The 17,509-nt window shown below is 40.0% G+C and overlaps 1 protein-coding gene across 3 annotated transcripts in view; it reads left to right on the top strand.

Annotated features, from left to right (window-relative positions):
* Positions 1 to 8,829, top strand: part of jakmip2 (janus kinase and microtubule interacting protein 2) — a 97,840-nt gene extending 89,011 nt beyond the window's left edge. For 2 of the 3 annotated variants that reach the window (XM_069897814.1, XM_069897813.1), the window contains 2 exons: positions 72 to 137; positions 644 to 694. In XM_069897814.1, coding sequence (XP_069753915.1) covers positions 72 to 137; positions 644 to 694 — 117 coding nt within the window. Of the gene's footprint in view, positions 1 to 71; positions 138 to 643; positions 695 to 5,677 lie in introns of those variants that run through there. The other variant, XM_069897812.1, reaches the window with a different exon arrangement.
* The last annotated feature ends 8,680 nt before the right edge of the window (positions 8,830 to 17,509 follow it).

Genomic DNA, 17,509 nt, shown 5'->3' with positions numbered 1-17,509 from the left:
AATGACTGACTTGAAACCAGAGCTTGGTGTTTATGGAAGTTGTCTATTTAATGTGTGATTGGTGTTTCCAGAGAATACGAGACCTGGAAGACAAGACTGATGTTCAGAATCGGCAAATCAAAGATCTGGAGGAGAAGGTGAGTTTGCAGTTCTCCCAGAAATATAGGCGAGCTAATTCTGCGAATTTGCTATTTCATGTGGCTGTGGAGGATACAGTTAGAATTCACGAGAGTGAATATTTTGATCACTGCCAAGAGAGTTCTCTGGGGTTTAACGCAGAAATTCACAAAATGCACACCCAATGCTTGATGTTCCATGTTCAATCACCCCTCAGAAGCCCAATTTTTAGATGAACACACTGAAATAGAAACAAGAAGTGCTACAAGAGTTAAACAAAACAAAAAAAAAATCTTTGTAACTGTGTGGAAATAAGTGTTTAATATTGATAACTGGTTTGTTCTGATGTTCCTCAGACCCTTAACTTAACTGCAAAGATGAGAGAATGTAATGTTTGTTGATGAGAATAACTCCATAATGTTGTAAGCTGTGTTTTTAACATTGTTCCATGCATGCTGCTTATCACATACTCTATTTGTTCTAAACATTTTGCTCTTCTGTCTTTCCATTTCTTTTCCATCTGCAGTTTTTGTTTTTATTTTTGTTTTTTTCCCTTGCCTTTATCCTTTGGCCTTGATGTCAATGAGACTTCCTAAAGAAGGTAAGTCCTCTTGTTGATACGAGACTGATAGACAACTGAATCTTTCATCGTGCCATTTTTAATGCCTTGGTGATCATTCTTTCAAACCTCTCCATTTCCCTGTCAGAAGTCAGGAAGACAACACATCACTTATCCTAGTTTTTTATAAAGGGCAGGAGAAGGACAGACCCTTCTCTAGTTGTTGGGGCATGTTCTCATTTTCACTAAAGAAATGAGGAATTCCCATTTACCAGAATATCATAGCTCCAACAACCTGTCACATATTGCCATGTAAGATTGTCAGAACTCTTGAAAGTCATTACAATTCCATTGTGAGGCTGCAAGAAAATATATCCACAGTGTGATAACTTGCTTTTACTCTTTCAAGAAAAAGAAACGTGATGAATAAGAGAATTTGAATAGATTCAAGATTTCACAGTACCCATAATGTTGTACAATCCTATATAAACTTACCTGTATTTGATGGCATATAGGACTCACTTTTTTCCCCCCAAAAAATGGGTCAAAAAATCCCTTGGGTCATTTATGCAAGGTTGAAATTAGGGTGATGATGGTAAGTGACGTCGCTGCGTGGCTCACTAGCTACACCGCCATCTATCGTTAGGGGCTGGTGGCGAGTGTGTCGGATGACTCACCCAGTGTCCTGCACTGGGACTAGTGCAGGGACCGACAGCCGACCGCTGGGAGGGAGTGGGGCAGGGGAGACCAACAACAGTCCGCCGGGAGAGAGCAGAGCAGCGAGAACAGTACAAGGACTGACAGTGAGCTACTGGGAGAGAATGGGGCAGTGGGACTAGCATGGAAACCAAAGGCAGCAGTTTGTTTTTATATAATGTTTTCTACTATAGTACTATAGCTAAGCTGCTTTTGTTTTAACCATATAACAATTACAGTATGGAAACAGGCCATCTCGGCCCCTCTAGTCCACAGCGATTTAAGTGAACTCCACTAGTCCCACCTACCTGCTCCCTCTCCACAACCCACCAGTCCCCTCACATCCATGCACTCATCCAACCTTCTCTTAAATGACAAAATTGACCCTGCTGCAACCATCTCTTCCAGAAGGTCCTTCCACTCAGCCACCACTCTGAGTGAAGAAGCTTTGTCTTATGTTACTTCTAAAGCTTTTCCCCCTAACCCTTAACTTATGACCCCTTGTTCCAATCTCACCTACCCTCAAATATTCCTCTATCAAATCCCCCTCAACCTTCTATGGTCCAATGAATAAAGACCCAGTCTACTCAATCTTTCTTTGTATGCTAGATACTTCAATCTAGGCAACATTTTAGTAAATCTTCTCTGTACCCTCTCTACCTTATTAATATCCTTCCTATAATATTGGGACCAAAACTGCACATAATATTCCAAATTTGGCCTCATCAATGCCTTGAACAGTCTCAACATCACTTCCCAGCTCCCATATTTCTATGTTTTCATTTATAAAGGCCAGCATACCAAAAGCCTTCTTCACCACCCTATCTGCATTTTCTCTTGTAAGTTACAGCAATATTATTATTAAAAAGATTTTTCCTCTTGGCCTAGTTGCATGTTTGTTCCAAGTTTTTTTTCTGCTATACTGCAGCTATATATTTCAATAATATTAAATGCTTACATGTAAATACACTAAAAAAAATATTCCTCCTGGCTTATATGCCCATCTATCTTATATGCCATTAAATACAGTACTTCACACCAATCTAACCTCCCTCATAGCTCATAACTCTTCAGGTGCCTAAGAGTTCCTATTGTACTAGCCTGCATCACCTCTCCAGGCAGAGCATTCCAGGCACTCACCACTTATCTCTATTTCTCTTTAAAATTTATTTTCACTTAGCTCAAACAGATGTCCTCTGGTATTGGCCATTGGTATCCTGGGGGAAAAAAAATGTTGGCTCTCACTATCTTGTACACCACTATTAAGTTGTCACTCCGAAGAGAAAAGCTGTGGCTCTCATTTCCTCCAAAGTTCTCCAAATCGAGGCAGCGTCCTGTACACTCACTCTAAAGGTTCCACATCCTTCCTATAATGAGATGACCAGATATTAACAGTAAAAGTAAACTGGACATTTCACAGAACATGACGTTTTCCAATTTATTCATGGAGATGATTCAGTCAAGCCAGGTTTATTTTCTGAAGAAGCTTTAATTTGATCATTCTAAGCTTTGTTCATTTGCTTATGAGAGATCAAAATAATTTGAATAGTATTTATTGGTAAAGTCCAAATAATGCAACAGAATCTATATTGAAATCTATACATGTAGGGAATTAAATTAGCATATCATAGCTTTTACCCATCATAACATGGAAAAACCTCTGGAACCAAATTGGCATTTTTAATAATTTATATCAGAATTTTTTTACTGTAGTGTACTTTCAGATGTCTGATGAACAGGCAGCATGTAGACTTTGCAAGTACCCTGTGTATAAAGGAAATTAATTTTCTAATTGGCTGTGAAATATTGTGCCCTTGCTACATAAGTGATGATCTTTTTGGGGAATTTTTCTTTTGATGGGTTCTCCTACTAAAATCATGTCTTATTAATAATTCAAAGTTTTGTAAAACACTCAACTTTTCATCAGTCTCTCAAAAAAAAAACAACCAGCCCATCAATTCACAAGGTGGGAAATAGAAATTGTTGCTAATGCCCAGTTCACACAGGGGAGGGAGAGATGTAATGTTGCCTACTTGTTGGAACCAGTGTGCAGTTTCAGGTTGAAACATGGGAGCAGGGACGGGTCAATGAATCATGAAGAAACATTTAATCGTGGTCAAGAGAACAGATGCACTTTAGTGGTTGCCTTCCAAGGAAAGTCAATCAAAAGGCAGGGAAAAGATGCAAGTTAACATTTTCAGACCATTCTCCTGATCTCCTTTAATTTTGGCGAGTGACGGCTAAGAAGTCATCAACTTCCCACTGAAATCAGAGCAGATGATTGGTACAAATAGCTGTGGAAATTTTATCATTGTTCACTTGTTTTTAGACAGGAAGAGTTTGGTGAGTTCTACAGCTGTTTATTTAGCAAATGCATTCAAATTGCTTGTCCAGAATGTCACCTTGTCTGAAATGGGGAGCAAGGAATTCCCTTGTCAACAATCTTACCAAGGTCCTGGCACTTTTTCCTGCCAATTTGTGTCAGGTTGGACAGACACTGTATCCTAATGTCCCTTCCTTTCAGTCAATCCTTTGCTCATCAATGTGGAATATTGGAAATCTCCTCTGAAATTTATTTTATCTGTTTCACTCCATTATGCAACTAACATTACAAAAGTACAGATATATTTTCAAAGAATGTTTTCACAAAATCCTATGGCAGGTAGACTGCACTGATAAATATTAATAGTTAGTCTTTCATTGAGCCTTTTTGTAATGTTCAGATTTATTGACAGAGTTACATGGTTCAGACATGATTCAGGTCCAGATTTTTTTTTACTACTCTTTCCATCAACAAGTAACAAAGATCAAAGCAACTCCAATTGGTTAATATTTCCAGACACTGTTGTCTAAGATTCAGAGTATTCCTGCCTATTCATAAATATTGCCATCCAGTAACCAGTGCAGCTATTACAGTTCACAGCCAATAATCAGCTTCCCTCTCTAGCAGAGTAGCAAAGTCAAGCCATCCACAGAGCCATTTCCTTGGTTTAGCCATTATTTCTTATATCTCTATATAAAATGTTATTTCCTGTTAGGAGAGGCTTGATTTTCACCAGTATTGAGGAGCTGCTCAACACAGTGACTTATTCTTTTGACAGTTTTGGAGAAGAGCAGAAAAAGGGAAGAATTGGTGCATTACTTAGATGAATTGGTAAACGTTCTGTGCTCGAGTTGTATTGGTGGAGCCATGTGATTCATAAATAGTTCCTCCACTGAACTCCATCTGATCTCACGGTAGCCCGAGGGGAGGTATTGTCATTCCCAATTTGTTTTGGCAGTGAACACAAAATTTTGAACAGTGTTATCACTGACATCTATTTTAACTTTCCTGATCAGTTTTCAATTCTGTGTAGTATTATGATCCAAATTCCTAGTCAAAATGGAACACAAGATGTAGATGAACTTTGCTTCATTTGTAATGTCATGTAAAAAGAGACCCTATAATTCTTGCCATCTTATTAGCTCATGGGATAGTGCAGCACAGGAACAGGACCTTTGGCTCACAATGTCGGCAGAACGTGATATCAAATTAAACTAAACCTCTTCCGACTTATGTGATCCATTATCCCTCCATTTCCTGCATCATGTGTCCAGCTAGAAGCCTCTTAAACATTACCACTTCCACCATTGTCCCAGCACCCTTCCAGGTACCTATGACTATCTTGCTCCGCACATCTTTAGACATTCTCCGTTCTTATCTTAAATGCATGTTCTCTAGTTTGTAACATTTAGGAAAAACATAGTGACAATCTATCCAATCTATGCCTCACATCATTTTATAAACTTCAATCATGTCTCCCTTAGCTTCAGACACTCAAGAGAAAAAAACCCAAATCGGTCCAACCTATCCTTATACCATCCTGGTAAATCTCTTCTCTATCCTTTCCAAAACCTCCACATCTTTTCTGTAATGGGGCATTCAGAATTGCACACAATACTTTTAAGTACTGCCTAAAAGTGCATTCAGTAATCTGAGGTGCAGGAATAAGGGTGGCACGGTTGGTGTAGTGGTAGCATAGCGCAAGACCTTTACAGTTCCAGCAACTGGGACTGGGGTTTGAATCCCGGGCTGTCGGTAAGGCGTTTGTACGATATCCCCATGTCTGCTTGGGTTTTCCCCGGGGGCTCCGGTTTCCTCCCACGGTTCAAAAAGGTACTGGGAGGGGGGTGTAAATTGGGTGACGTGGGCTCATGGGCCAGTTAACGTACTGTATGTCTAAATTTTTTAAATTTAAGGACATGGGGGAAAACACTTGCCATAAGAGTCTAATCTTGACTTACTGTGTAATGTACATTTTACAGGGTACTGGATGGTTAAAATGCTTCCACATCACTAAAGAGTTCATGTTGAATCACCCTGTATCTGGGACAAATGGAAGTGAAGGAAAGCAGCAAGGATTACACCTGAAGTTGTCTGCCTTCTTTGCCAGAACCATTACCCGAGATTTATTTTGCTTGACTCTCCCTGTTGAAGGAAGTTGCAAGTCACAGTACCTGTTGCATTTAACAGCAACTGCGTTGCAAATGATGAGTATTTTGAAGCAAAAGAAAACCACATTAATGGGAATGTTACACAAAAAGAAGTGTCTTCGACATGGAACCAAAGTGAAGAAAATCAACTTATCCCTGCTGTGCAGGGGAACACTATCAGAACACCACTGTATTCAGGACTGAAGAATGAAGACATCATACAAGGAATAACTTAAGATTACATATTTGTAATTAAATTTCTCAACGAGGAATTGGCGAGGGGTGATTAACAGAGCTAAAACTGTGCAGGGATTCTATTCATTTCTTCAGCAATGGTGTCACTGATGAGGGCATTTCTTGACCAAGGAAGACATGTTAGGTCATTGGAAAGAACAGAAGGAAGACTGGATGATACTTGGGGACTAAAAAAAAAACTAATGAGACCTCCATGGGGAGATTAGTCATTCGTCAGAAGAAGCATACCTGGACCCAGGTGTGCAGCTGTGGCAACATTTAATGTGAACCCATTGTGTAAGTTTACGATGATACAAGAGCTGTCCATCTAGGTCCTTCCCTCAAAGCTGTGAATCTATTAACTCATTCCTCACTACTTGTTCCTAGGCTCTGATTGAAGCCTTTGGCAATCCTGACCACCAGTGGTAAAAATCACGCAGATGCCTTTCATTATTTCACTGTGGACGTAATGTTAAGTTGACTTGACATTACCTAATTTTTTGAGGAATGCATGGTCCTGTTAACCTCGTTGTCACCTTTCCCAGAGTATCATGGTGAATGGAGCAGTAAATGATTGATGACCTGTTTGTAATTGATGCATAACAACACCCATTAATTGTAAAAATGTTTGTTCTACTCTGATCTTCTTGCATCACTTCATTTAATTTGCATGGATCTTGCTATTCATTTTGCCCCACTGACACTTAGATTTCCAGCTGCTTAATTTAATAGTTCTTTTAATGTGAGGTTTGGAGGAACGATCAGTTTCAGACACTGGAGGACCTGCATAGGCCCTATCCTTGTACATTTTGTAATAGGGTGGCCTGACTCACAAGCTGAATCAGTTGGAGTGTTTTCCCAGACAGATGTCAGGAAACTGACCAGAATCCTGTTGAAACCTGGGCAATATTAAACATAACTGACATGAGGGTGAATAATAAAATGAAAGGAATGATTTGATCACCTGCTAGAAACGAGAACCTTTATGAGAATGTAGAGGACATGACTTGCAGACAAGAAAGTTGTGCTACACATGATAGACCTGGATCCTATTTAAAGAATAGGCCAAGGTTTGTGCATTGTTTACAATTGCTAAAGTGTAACATCAGCAGAATGGAATGTGGAAAAGTCATCAGCTGATCACCAAAGATGTATTGCCTGCCTCTCCTTTTTCTAGATACGTTTTGTTGCATTGTGCTTCTTCTTTTCAAAATGACATTTGTTCCTTTCTATAATTTCATTTTCTGGGTCCTTTTTGTATTTTAATCTCCCATCTTTGCTCCATATCCATCATTAAAAAAAAAGTCACTCCAAGCACTGTAAATCATTTCAAGATCATAAATTATACTATTTAATGCAAAGAATTGTATAGGGATTAATGAGAATAACTTGGATAGAGAACTGGTCTCGAGTGCCTGTATGCGTGTGCATGTCAGGCTTGCATTGCTACCAGGCAGGAAGCAATCCATTCCATTGTTATTGAATTCTTCCACTCCTCAACATCATCATGTATAAGCCCTTTGGTGCTTGTCGTGCATTTTACTCCAGGCTGTCAGGACTGAGGAAGAGATGACTCTGGTCTCAAAATGTATGTCAATAGAGCTAATGAACTTCTTTGGAAAGGTTTTCCACTTTGAACAATTCTATGCAATTCCATAGACTGTCTAATTTTGCAACAATACTGAACCGTTCATGCTGCATCTGCAACCCTGAACAAGGGACTGAGGTGAGGCTCTTTGACTGCATTCTCAAGATGATACAACAGTTTGCGATCTTGAAATAGAATCATAGATAGTTACAATGCCTGAGGCCATTCAGCCCCATGTGTCTGAGCTCCAATGACCAACTACATTCCGTAAAGTTTATCTGTAACTCTGCATACCATGTAGTTAATGAGCCACATTTTAAAGATGGTGAGGGTTTTTACCTATCCCATCCTTTCAGTCATTAAGTTCCAGACCATCAGCAACCTCTGGATAAAAATGTTTTAGTTCAGAAGATGGAGATAAGTCAATTGCTAATAGTTTATTCATAAACACCATCACATCAGGTCACCTTGGAAACATACTTGAACAGGACTGACAGATCTGTAGTATGTTTTGACATACTGACCCACGTTCCACACTTTGATGTTTAACTGGCACTTAAGTTTACTACTAGTGCCCAGAAGTCTTCTACAATGCACATTTTGTCTCTTGCATGCTGCAAACATTCATGAAAGCTTTTTAAGAGTTATGTATAGTTAAATGTTCTTTAAACATTTTCATTTTTTAAGTTGCAGAAATAATGAAAATTCAAATAAAAAGTTGTTTAATCAAATAGGGGATGAAATCTCCCGGAACCTTGGGCAGCCTGCCCGAGGTAGGAAAGGAAACTTTAAAAGAGAAAGAGAAGGGGTTTTAATCCATCTGCTATTTTATTGGCCCAACAGGGTGAAATCTCTGGCTCAGAATTTATCAGGTGATTTGCAACTTTTCTTCCTCCATTCAAACAGGCACTTCCAGTGAGGAATGAGTTAACAAATCCAGCAGGAGCTGGACAAATTATGAAAACTTGAAAATATTATTTTGCAAAATTTAATTGATTGATGGCTTGCAGAAACTCTACCACAAACCCTTTGAATAATACCTGAGGGCTTCTGTGAGAAGATGTAACAAAATGTATTAATGTGTAGAGGAATATTAATGCCATGTTATGTTTATGAACGGTTATTTTTTTAATTTATTATTGACACTATTTAAACAAGTATTTAGTTGGAGTTTGTATAAAGAAATTAAAAAAACATGTTTTTCCTATAATTTTGCTTTCACCTGGCCCTTTCTTTGCATTTTATAAATGGTCCTTTCTACATCACTCCTTGATCACTGTGGTGTGATAACTCGATTCATGCACTCTTGAATTCAAGAGCTAAAAACAAACTGGTGAAGGAACTCAGTAGGTCAGGCAGCATCCACGACAGTTCAATTTTGAGTTGAAGCCCTGCTTCAGGGCAGATCGAAGAGCAAAGACAGCCAGAGGTAAAGAGAGGGGAGTGAGCTATGAAGGGGTGAAAGATAATCACTGGGTAGGAAAGAAGGTGGAAACAGACAAAAGGAAGAAAAAAAGGGCGAATGGAGCCAGGATAAGAACTCAAAATGATAAAAGTTCACTAATTAAGTGAACTGCTGGGAGAAGACGTGAAGGCCCTTAGCTGAATCAATAAATGTAGGGGTACTACAGGTACCCTATCCTTTATATGGACATCTAAAATCCGGCAAGTGGGGGGGAGAGATGTCAGCGTGACTCGGGCAGGCAAGGTGAGGGGGCTTAAATCTGGCTTTCTGAAATCTGGAAAAATCCAAAATTCAGAACACACTGCCCCCCAAGGGTTCCAGATAAAGGATAGTGTACCTGTACAATTGTGGAAGGAGACAACAAATTAGGGACAGGAATAGACCACCTAGTCTTTCGAGCTCTGCCATTCACTGAAATCATGGATGAGATGATCACAACTTCTACTCTACACTTATCTACCTTAAAAATATTATAACCATATAGCAATTACAGTACAGAAACAGGCCATCTCGGCCCTTCTAGTCTGCACCGATTTAAGTAATCTCCTCTAGTCCCACTTACCTGATCCCTGTCCATTACCTTCCAACCCCCTCACATCCATGCACTCATCCAACCTCCTCTTAAATGAAAAAAAATGACCCTGCAGCAACTACCTCTTCCAGAAGGTCATTCCACTCAGCCACCACTCTCCGAGTGAAGAAGCTTCCTCTCATGTTACTTCTAAACTTTTGCCCCCTAACCCTTAACTTATGACCCCTCATTCCAATCTCACCTACCCTAAAGGGGAAGACCCCATTCACATCCACTCTATCTATCCCACTCATAATTTTAAATACCACTATCAAATCCCCCCCCTCAACCTTCTACACTCCAATGAATAAAGACCCAGTCTATTCAGTCTTTCTTTGTATTTTAGATACTGCAGTCCAGGCTACACTTTAGTAAATCTCTGCACCTTATTGATATCTTTCCTATAATTTGGGGACCAGAACGGCACACACTATTCCAAATTTGGCCTCACCAATGCCTTGAACAGTCTCAATATTACCTCCCAGCTCCTATATTCTATGCTTTAATTTATAAAGGCCAGAATACCAAAAGCCTTCTTTACCACTCTATCCATATGAGATTCCACTTTCAAAGAATGATGAACTGTTATTCCAAGATCTCTCTGTTCCTCAACGCCCTCCCTTTCACTTCAGATGTCCTGTTTTGATTTTTTTTTCCAAAATGAGGCACTTCACACTTATCTACATTAAACTCCATCTCTCATCTTTCTTCTAAGTTGTCCAAATCCTTCTGCAGTTCCTGTAAACCATCTTCACTATCCACAACTCCCCCTATTTTTGTATTGTCTGCATATTTACTAACCCAATTTACAACTGCGTCATCCAAATGATTAATGTAAATGACAAACAACAAGGAACACAACAGCAATCCCTGAGGCACACCACTCGTCACCGGCCTCCATCCTGACAGACAGTTATCTACCATGACTCTCTGGCATCTACCTTCTTTCATCTGACTCTCCCAACATTAATACCTAGCACCTGAACCTTCCTTACTATCTTTCCATGTGGAAACTTATTGAAGGCTTTACTGAAATCCATATAGACAACATCTACTGTTCTACCCTCATCAACTTTCCTAATCTCCTCCTCAAAAAATTCAGCAAGATTGTCAAAAATGACCTTCCCTGCACAAACCCATGTTGGGTGTCCCTGATTGGTCCCTGCCTCTCTAGACACATTAGTTTACCGACCACCAATGTCAAACTTACTGGCCTATAGTTGCTGGTCCTACACCTGAAGCCCTTTTTAAACAGAGGAACCACGTTTGTGACATGCCAATCTTGCGGCACCATGCCCACCTCTAGTGACTGTTGAAAAATCATTGCCAGAGCCTCCACTATTTCCTCCCTGACTTTCCTCAAGGTCCTGGGGAAAATCCCGTCGGGACCTGGAGACGTATCCACCTTTATATGCCTCCAAAGTTCCAATACCCCCTCTTTCCTAATCCCTACATTTTCCATAATTACCCCTTTTGCTTCTCTTAGCCTACACGATTTCATATCCTTTTCCCTAGTGAATACTGAAGAGAAGAACTCATTTGGCTCCATACACATTTGTCTGCTCTGATTCTCTAAGGGACCAATTTTATCCTTCACTCTCCTTTTGCTATTCATATATTTGTAAAAACCCTTCAGATTTACGTTAACCCTATTCGCTATAGCCACCTTGCATCTTTTTTTCACTATCCTAATTTCTTTCTTAAGTTTTTTACAATCCATGTATTTCCAAAGCATTCTTGTATTTAATGTAGGTCTCCTTTTTGTTTTGAACCATCTTTCTAATCTCCCTTGAAAATCACGGCTCTCTTGAACTTTTGGCTCTGCTTTTTATCCCAGGATTATCTCTATTACCATTTTTTTAAAAACTATAGGGACCACATTTGACATTCTTCAATCCTCTGACAATTCCTCCGTGAAGTGGGGAGGATTCTGGTCATGAAGGGCCAATAAGTTATTTCTGGGAAGAATGAAGTCCTATTTGGAGTGGAACCTGTTGGTGAGATAGTCCTATTTGCCGGGTCCCCATGTCCTCCTTGGTGTTAGCAGTCTTGGATTTGGGAGATAACCAGAGACAGGACTTAGAAGGTGAAATTGCAAGGTAGGTTGCAGGGACTACACTCAAGTCCAGAAGAATGTAATGCAATCTACGTGGAATGTTTAAGATCATTAATAGTTATCATGGAAAAAAGTATATCAAAAGGTAGAAGAAATCAGAAAATACAGCTCAGTCTTCAAACTAATGGCATTTTTTTTGTGTGTGGATTGATATTCTTTGCACAAATCTGGGAACTCTATTAAAAAAAAAAGATGCTGAGGTTTGGACCCAGTTTCTAGTTTTTAGTTAAGTGGGAATTTCAAGATTTATAGAACTAAGGGAAGGAGGTGGAGATCAGTCAGGGTCTAAATATCAGAACCGGGTGACAGGGCTGAATTATCCCTTATTTCCTAACTTCCTATGCAAGAAGTTCAGGCAAAGAGAGTAAAAATTAGCCTGTGGCTCAAATACTGACAAGTAGGGCATTGTCTGTAGTCACAACACATGGAGCTTGAGATCAATAGTGATTGGGGGAGTAGAATATACAAAGGACAAAGAGCGAAGTGAACACTAATTTTGATGAAACATAGTTTTAACATATTCAAAGGATGAAATAGTATCAGTTCTCTGATTGCTATATTGATTGTTGTTTATCAGTTGTCCCTAGCACATTAATCCTAGCACATCGTTCTGTGTGGAGGCACTCACATTGTTGAAATTGGTGATTAGTTCACTGCACTAACCAGTGACATTGTTTTAAATCTATTTCCTTGACAGAGAGTGATTGGAACTTTTACCATATAGTATAATAGTCGATATCATGTGAAAGTCAACCCTCTATTTTTAGCCACAGCCACTCACCCGAGTCCTGACCACTGTCTATCACCCAGGTACAAGCTGCCCACCCATCAGAGCTTCAGACCTCCATCTCTCACCCAGGCCCCGACTGCCCATCCATCAGAGTTCCTGACACCCCATCAGCAGACTTGCACCTAGGTCCCAACTGCCCACTTGTCCAAGCTCCTGATGCCCTAAGCTCAGACTTACCACCCAGTCCTGGCCACCTGTCCAGCTATCCATGCTACTGACGCCCTGAACACGGGCTTACCACTTGGTGTCAGTCACCCGCCCATCCACGCTTCCAACACCCTGACCACAGCCTATCACCTAGGCCCCGGCCAACTGCCCATCCAAGCTCCCAACACCTTGACCATGGACATCTGAGCTTCCGATGCCCCAAATGACGCAGGTATTTAACACAGTCAAAAGTAGTATTGTGTGTAATAGTTTAACCCCCTAAATATTACCCTAAATATTGGTCCACAAAATTTGACTATTACACACATGTTATTACAGAGGGGAATCTTATTCTCTCTCTTCAACTGTTAACATTGCTCAGTGTGGTTTTTGCAATGAAACAATATGGTACTTGAGGTTGGGCCATATGTGACATCACAAGATATGGTTCTCAGGTTTGATCTGGTGCCTCTGCGGAGTGCGAAGCCAGAGCAAAAGTACCGTATTTGAGACTGGACCTTAAACTGTCCCTTTGTTTGCACAATTAAAAAAAACAAATGGCTATGATCCCAGGGAACGATTTGTCAACACTCACTACCCGGGTAACACACTGAAAGTTTGACAGCATCCACATTCCATCTGATTGCAACAGTTAACTCTCCAAAATCACTTTATTCATCTGAATGGTTGCTGAGAACCAGCATACTGTGTCCATTGTTTTTGGCCTGTTGCTGGAATAAATTATGTCAATTTCACCAACTATTAGCTTGTCCCTGGGGTTGGATCTATGCTGTGTCATGTGTTCCCATTTCCTCCTTCGATGCATCCCTGGAATGTTGCTGCTAAAGTGGGCTATGAAATGTTCTGTTAAGGTTGTTACTGCAGCTTCCACTGTTGTTTTAGCAATAGAACTGGACGTTGTGGGTGGGGGAAGGGAAAACCGTGTCTATTCCTTTAATTAACTTTCAGTGTGGAACAGACATCAGTATGATTGGCTGTCAGCCAGAGATGAGCCTTTGAATTCTGTACACAAGACTCCTGGTCAAGAAAAACATGGTGCAGACAGTGTTTCCAAAGTAAACATTAGCAAGAGTAATGATTTTCCGACATTCTTGGTACTCTGAGCACTGATGAGCTGATACAGATTGGATACCATTTTAAAAAATGATCAATGTAAAACAGATTATGTTAACTCCTATGCAGACTTATCATAGACAATCTGTTAGAACATTAAACATCGAGGGATAGTTCTCTTTATTTTACTTATATCTATTGACAAAACCAGTTTCAAATTTCCTTGTATGATAACTAAAATCAGAAGATGGGAGGGAATAATAGTTTAGACCGGCATTTATTTTCATAACATAGAAAGAAGCCATTTGAGCTTATGCTGATTAACAGAAAAATCGCATTCACTTACAGTCTCCCCCTTGCCATATACTAGGATCATTTTAATTTGGCCAATTTATCTACCACTTCCCATGTCTTTGGGATATTAAGCCCCCTAAGGAAATGCTCGTGGTCATAGGGCGAACAGCACGGCAAGTCATGGTTGCGCCTGGGTGACTGAAAGTGTGCAGCTGCAGCCCGTTGCTGTGCGACAGTACTTCATAAACTTGACTCTGGAACATCCCTGTTGTGAAAACTAGTTTCCATTCTATTGCCTAGTCTGTGTGTGGGATAAGCCAGTAGGTCAGTGCATTGTACGTAGTCCACTCGGAGCGATTTGGCTACCTTGCCCTGGACCCGAACCCTTTGGACATTCTTGCATCCTTATTAGAGGATGTCCCATTCGTGGATTATCATCACAAGAGAAATATGTTGTTTGCACAGGTATCAGGAATTACCAGGACTCCAGCCAAACTTCCTCCTTTTGGAGAGCAGCTTACCAGCACCTCACTTCTCTGCCTATTCTCCTCTGAGCAGGGCACCTGCAACAATATTTTGACTGGATCTGTTTCCCTAAAGATTGCACGGTCCACAAAAGCTGAGCTTATCTAGGATGGGTAGCAGCCTCTAGCCCAGCTTCTTCGGAGCCTTTCTATGCTCCTCCCAGTTGAGTCTGCTTCGATAAAAACTAATTCTAAGTCCTGTCAATAAGTCAAATGGCCTTCACCAAGAGTTGAACTGCATTTTTCCCCCTCATGGCTGACCTGAGAGATATTTCCACCATTTTCTGTGCTTGTTTTACCTTTCCAGAGTTGCCAATAGTACTTGGCTTTTTGAACTTTATTCTATAATCCTCACAGATACATTTTAACCCAGTCTTTTGATTTAAAACTTCATATGGCAAGTGAAATTGTTGGCCTACAGTCCAGAAGTTCCTGAAAGCACCTGCTTTTAATACAGGGCTTCAGAACCCCATAATAGTCAATGCAATGCTTTGAATTTTTTAAAAAGCTACACAAGTACTCACAGAAAAAGAAAGTGTAGTTATTGCTTACCTAGGAGAGGTGCACCTGGGGTGCCGAGTTGGTGGAGCAATGGGCCCTTCATCTCTGGTGCTGCAAGTCATGATGTTGCCTCTTTGCTCCAGCTTGCCAGGATTGATCCCCAACCTCTGGGGTAGTCAGGGTGCACTTCCTCCTAGGAACTGCATCAGATTTCTCCAGGTGATTCCTCCTCTCCCACATCTAGAGCTGCGTGGCTCAGTAAGTTGATTGTGTGCAAGTCGGTAATGGAACGTGTGGAACCTAAAGAGAATGGGATAGAATTAAAATGACTGGAGCCAAGAATTGGGCCATGAGCCGGCATAAACTCAATGTGCTTCACTTGTGAATGAATATGAGAGTTCATTGTTAGATACACAAGGACAATGTAGAGATGTACTGAAATTCTCACTTGCTCCAGCCACACCAAGATACACCACTGACAAAGAATGAATAAATTAATGTAAACAGAAATAAAGTAATTATGGAAATTGTATGAAATTAATATGATGAAAAATTGTTCTTCATGGTATTTGGATTGAGATCATGCTTTATTGAACCTGCAATGTAATATGTCCCATTACATTGTACTGTAATTCTTGCTTTGCCATGTCATCTGCTTTTTCCTGTCACTTGATCCTGCAGAATCCAATGTCTACCTCAAGGTGGCAGCAAGTCTGCACTCCGATTGATAAAGGAGCCTAACTTTTTTTCTTAGTTGCTGAGTTCAAGTTAATCTGATTTATATGGCAGCAGTAGTTATTCTGTTCTCTGCTTAGCAGGGGTTTGCAGCTGTAATTTGTTTGTATACATGCACTGTGATTGTTGTTATTGTTGTTGTTGTGCTCTCAAAATGGGAAGAAAGCTGGAATACCCCATTTAAAGCCAAAGGATAAATGGCCCTTCAAAGAGATCTTAATTGATACAACAGCTTTGAGAAAGTTTAATCTTCCTGATTTATATTCAAGAATTAAATATCCATTTCAAGCAAATTTAAAAGTAGAATGAAGTACACATTTGGAAATGCATTTCAACTTAAAATGAATTGATTTGAATGTGCTTAGAAGCATTATACAATATAAACATAATTATAGTGCATGGAGAGAATGAGTGAGGGAAGGAGGCTATTCACACTTAGAATAGGTCGTGAATTATTTCCTCCCTCTGACATTCACTGGATATTTTGGTTCCCACGACCTTCCTTTCCCACTACAGATCTGGATTATTTTTTCTCTCGATTTCATTTTAGCACAATGATTTGTGTTGGCCTATTTAAACATTGCCTTGGAGCTTGACCTGAGCTCACATGTGCTCAGTGTTTTTCCTGGTGAATGTTAAACAGGAAGTAGTGTATCCAATCTTACTGCATTGTGTAATGCAAAAGTCAGCCCATTGGCCAGGTGTGGTCAATTCAATCACTTCCATCCTATCATCGAGCCCAAAAACGGAAAAACAAGGTCTCTGTTATGAGCACATGTGGACTTGAGGCACATTTACAGAAAAATCCCCATTATCCAGGATTCAAACAACTGGTAACTTCATGCAATTGGCAAAATGAATTTTTTTTTAAGATAAATAAGAATAAATGTAAATAAAAGTTTATAAATTGCAAAAGTAAATATTCCGAAGCAACACACAAATCTTCGCTGAAGAATAGGGCAAAATTCAGCCCCAGACATGCCCTACCTGTAACAGCAGCTTGAATAACATTTCAATAAATTTGTGTTTGAATAAAATGGTGTTGTCCAGGATGAAGAGCCCGCTGATACCACTCGCCCCTGGGGCGACTCTCCCAAGTGTTTCCCTATTTCTTTATCTTTATTAGTATTAAGTATATTAGTAAGGCTTTATCTGTAAACATGTGGGAGTTGGGGTTAATTATGACAGTGGCACGGTTAACACGGCGGTTAGTGCTGTTACAGCACCAACGTTCAAGTTTAAATTTACATTTTGTAAGTTACGGGAATTACCTAATTAAAATGAACTTGACATAAATAAGAATTACAATACTGTTTTTTTTTCTAATTATTTTACATCTTGCACGGTCTTTTGTCTTTTGAACTGTTTATTCTTAAAGCAGGTGTATTAGTTAAGTATTTTCAGAGTGAGTCTCAGGCCACCGAAAATACACCTACCATATTCGCGATCCCCATTGGTGTCAGATAACAAGGGTTTTACTGTAATATGGACAAACCTTGGAACAATATATACATGACTTTTACTTCTGGAAGCAGCATTCAAGGGGAGCACGGTTAGTGTAGCGGTTAGCACAACACTTTTACAATGTCAGCGATCGGGAGCGGGGTTTGAATCATGCACTGTCT

This window comes from Narcine bancroftii, chromosome 9, assembly GCF_036971445.1.
Source record: "Narcine bancroftii isolate sNarBan1 chromosome 9, sNarBan1.hap1, whole genome shotgun sequence".
Lineage (NCBI taxonomy): Eukaryota > Metazoa > Chordata > Chondrichthyes > Torpediniformes > Narcinidae > Narcine > Narcine bancroftii.
The sequence above is the reverse complement of the archived record's forward strand: the minus strand, read 5'-3'. Positions and strand labels throughout refer to the sequence as shown.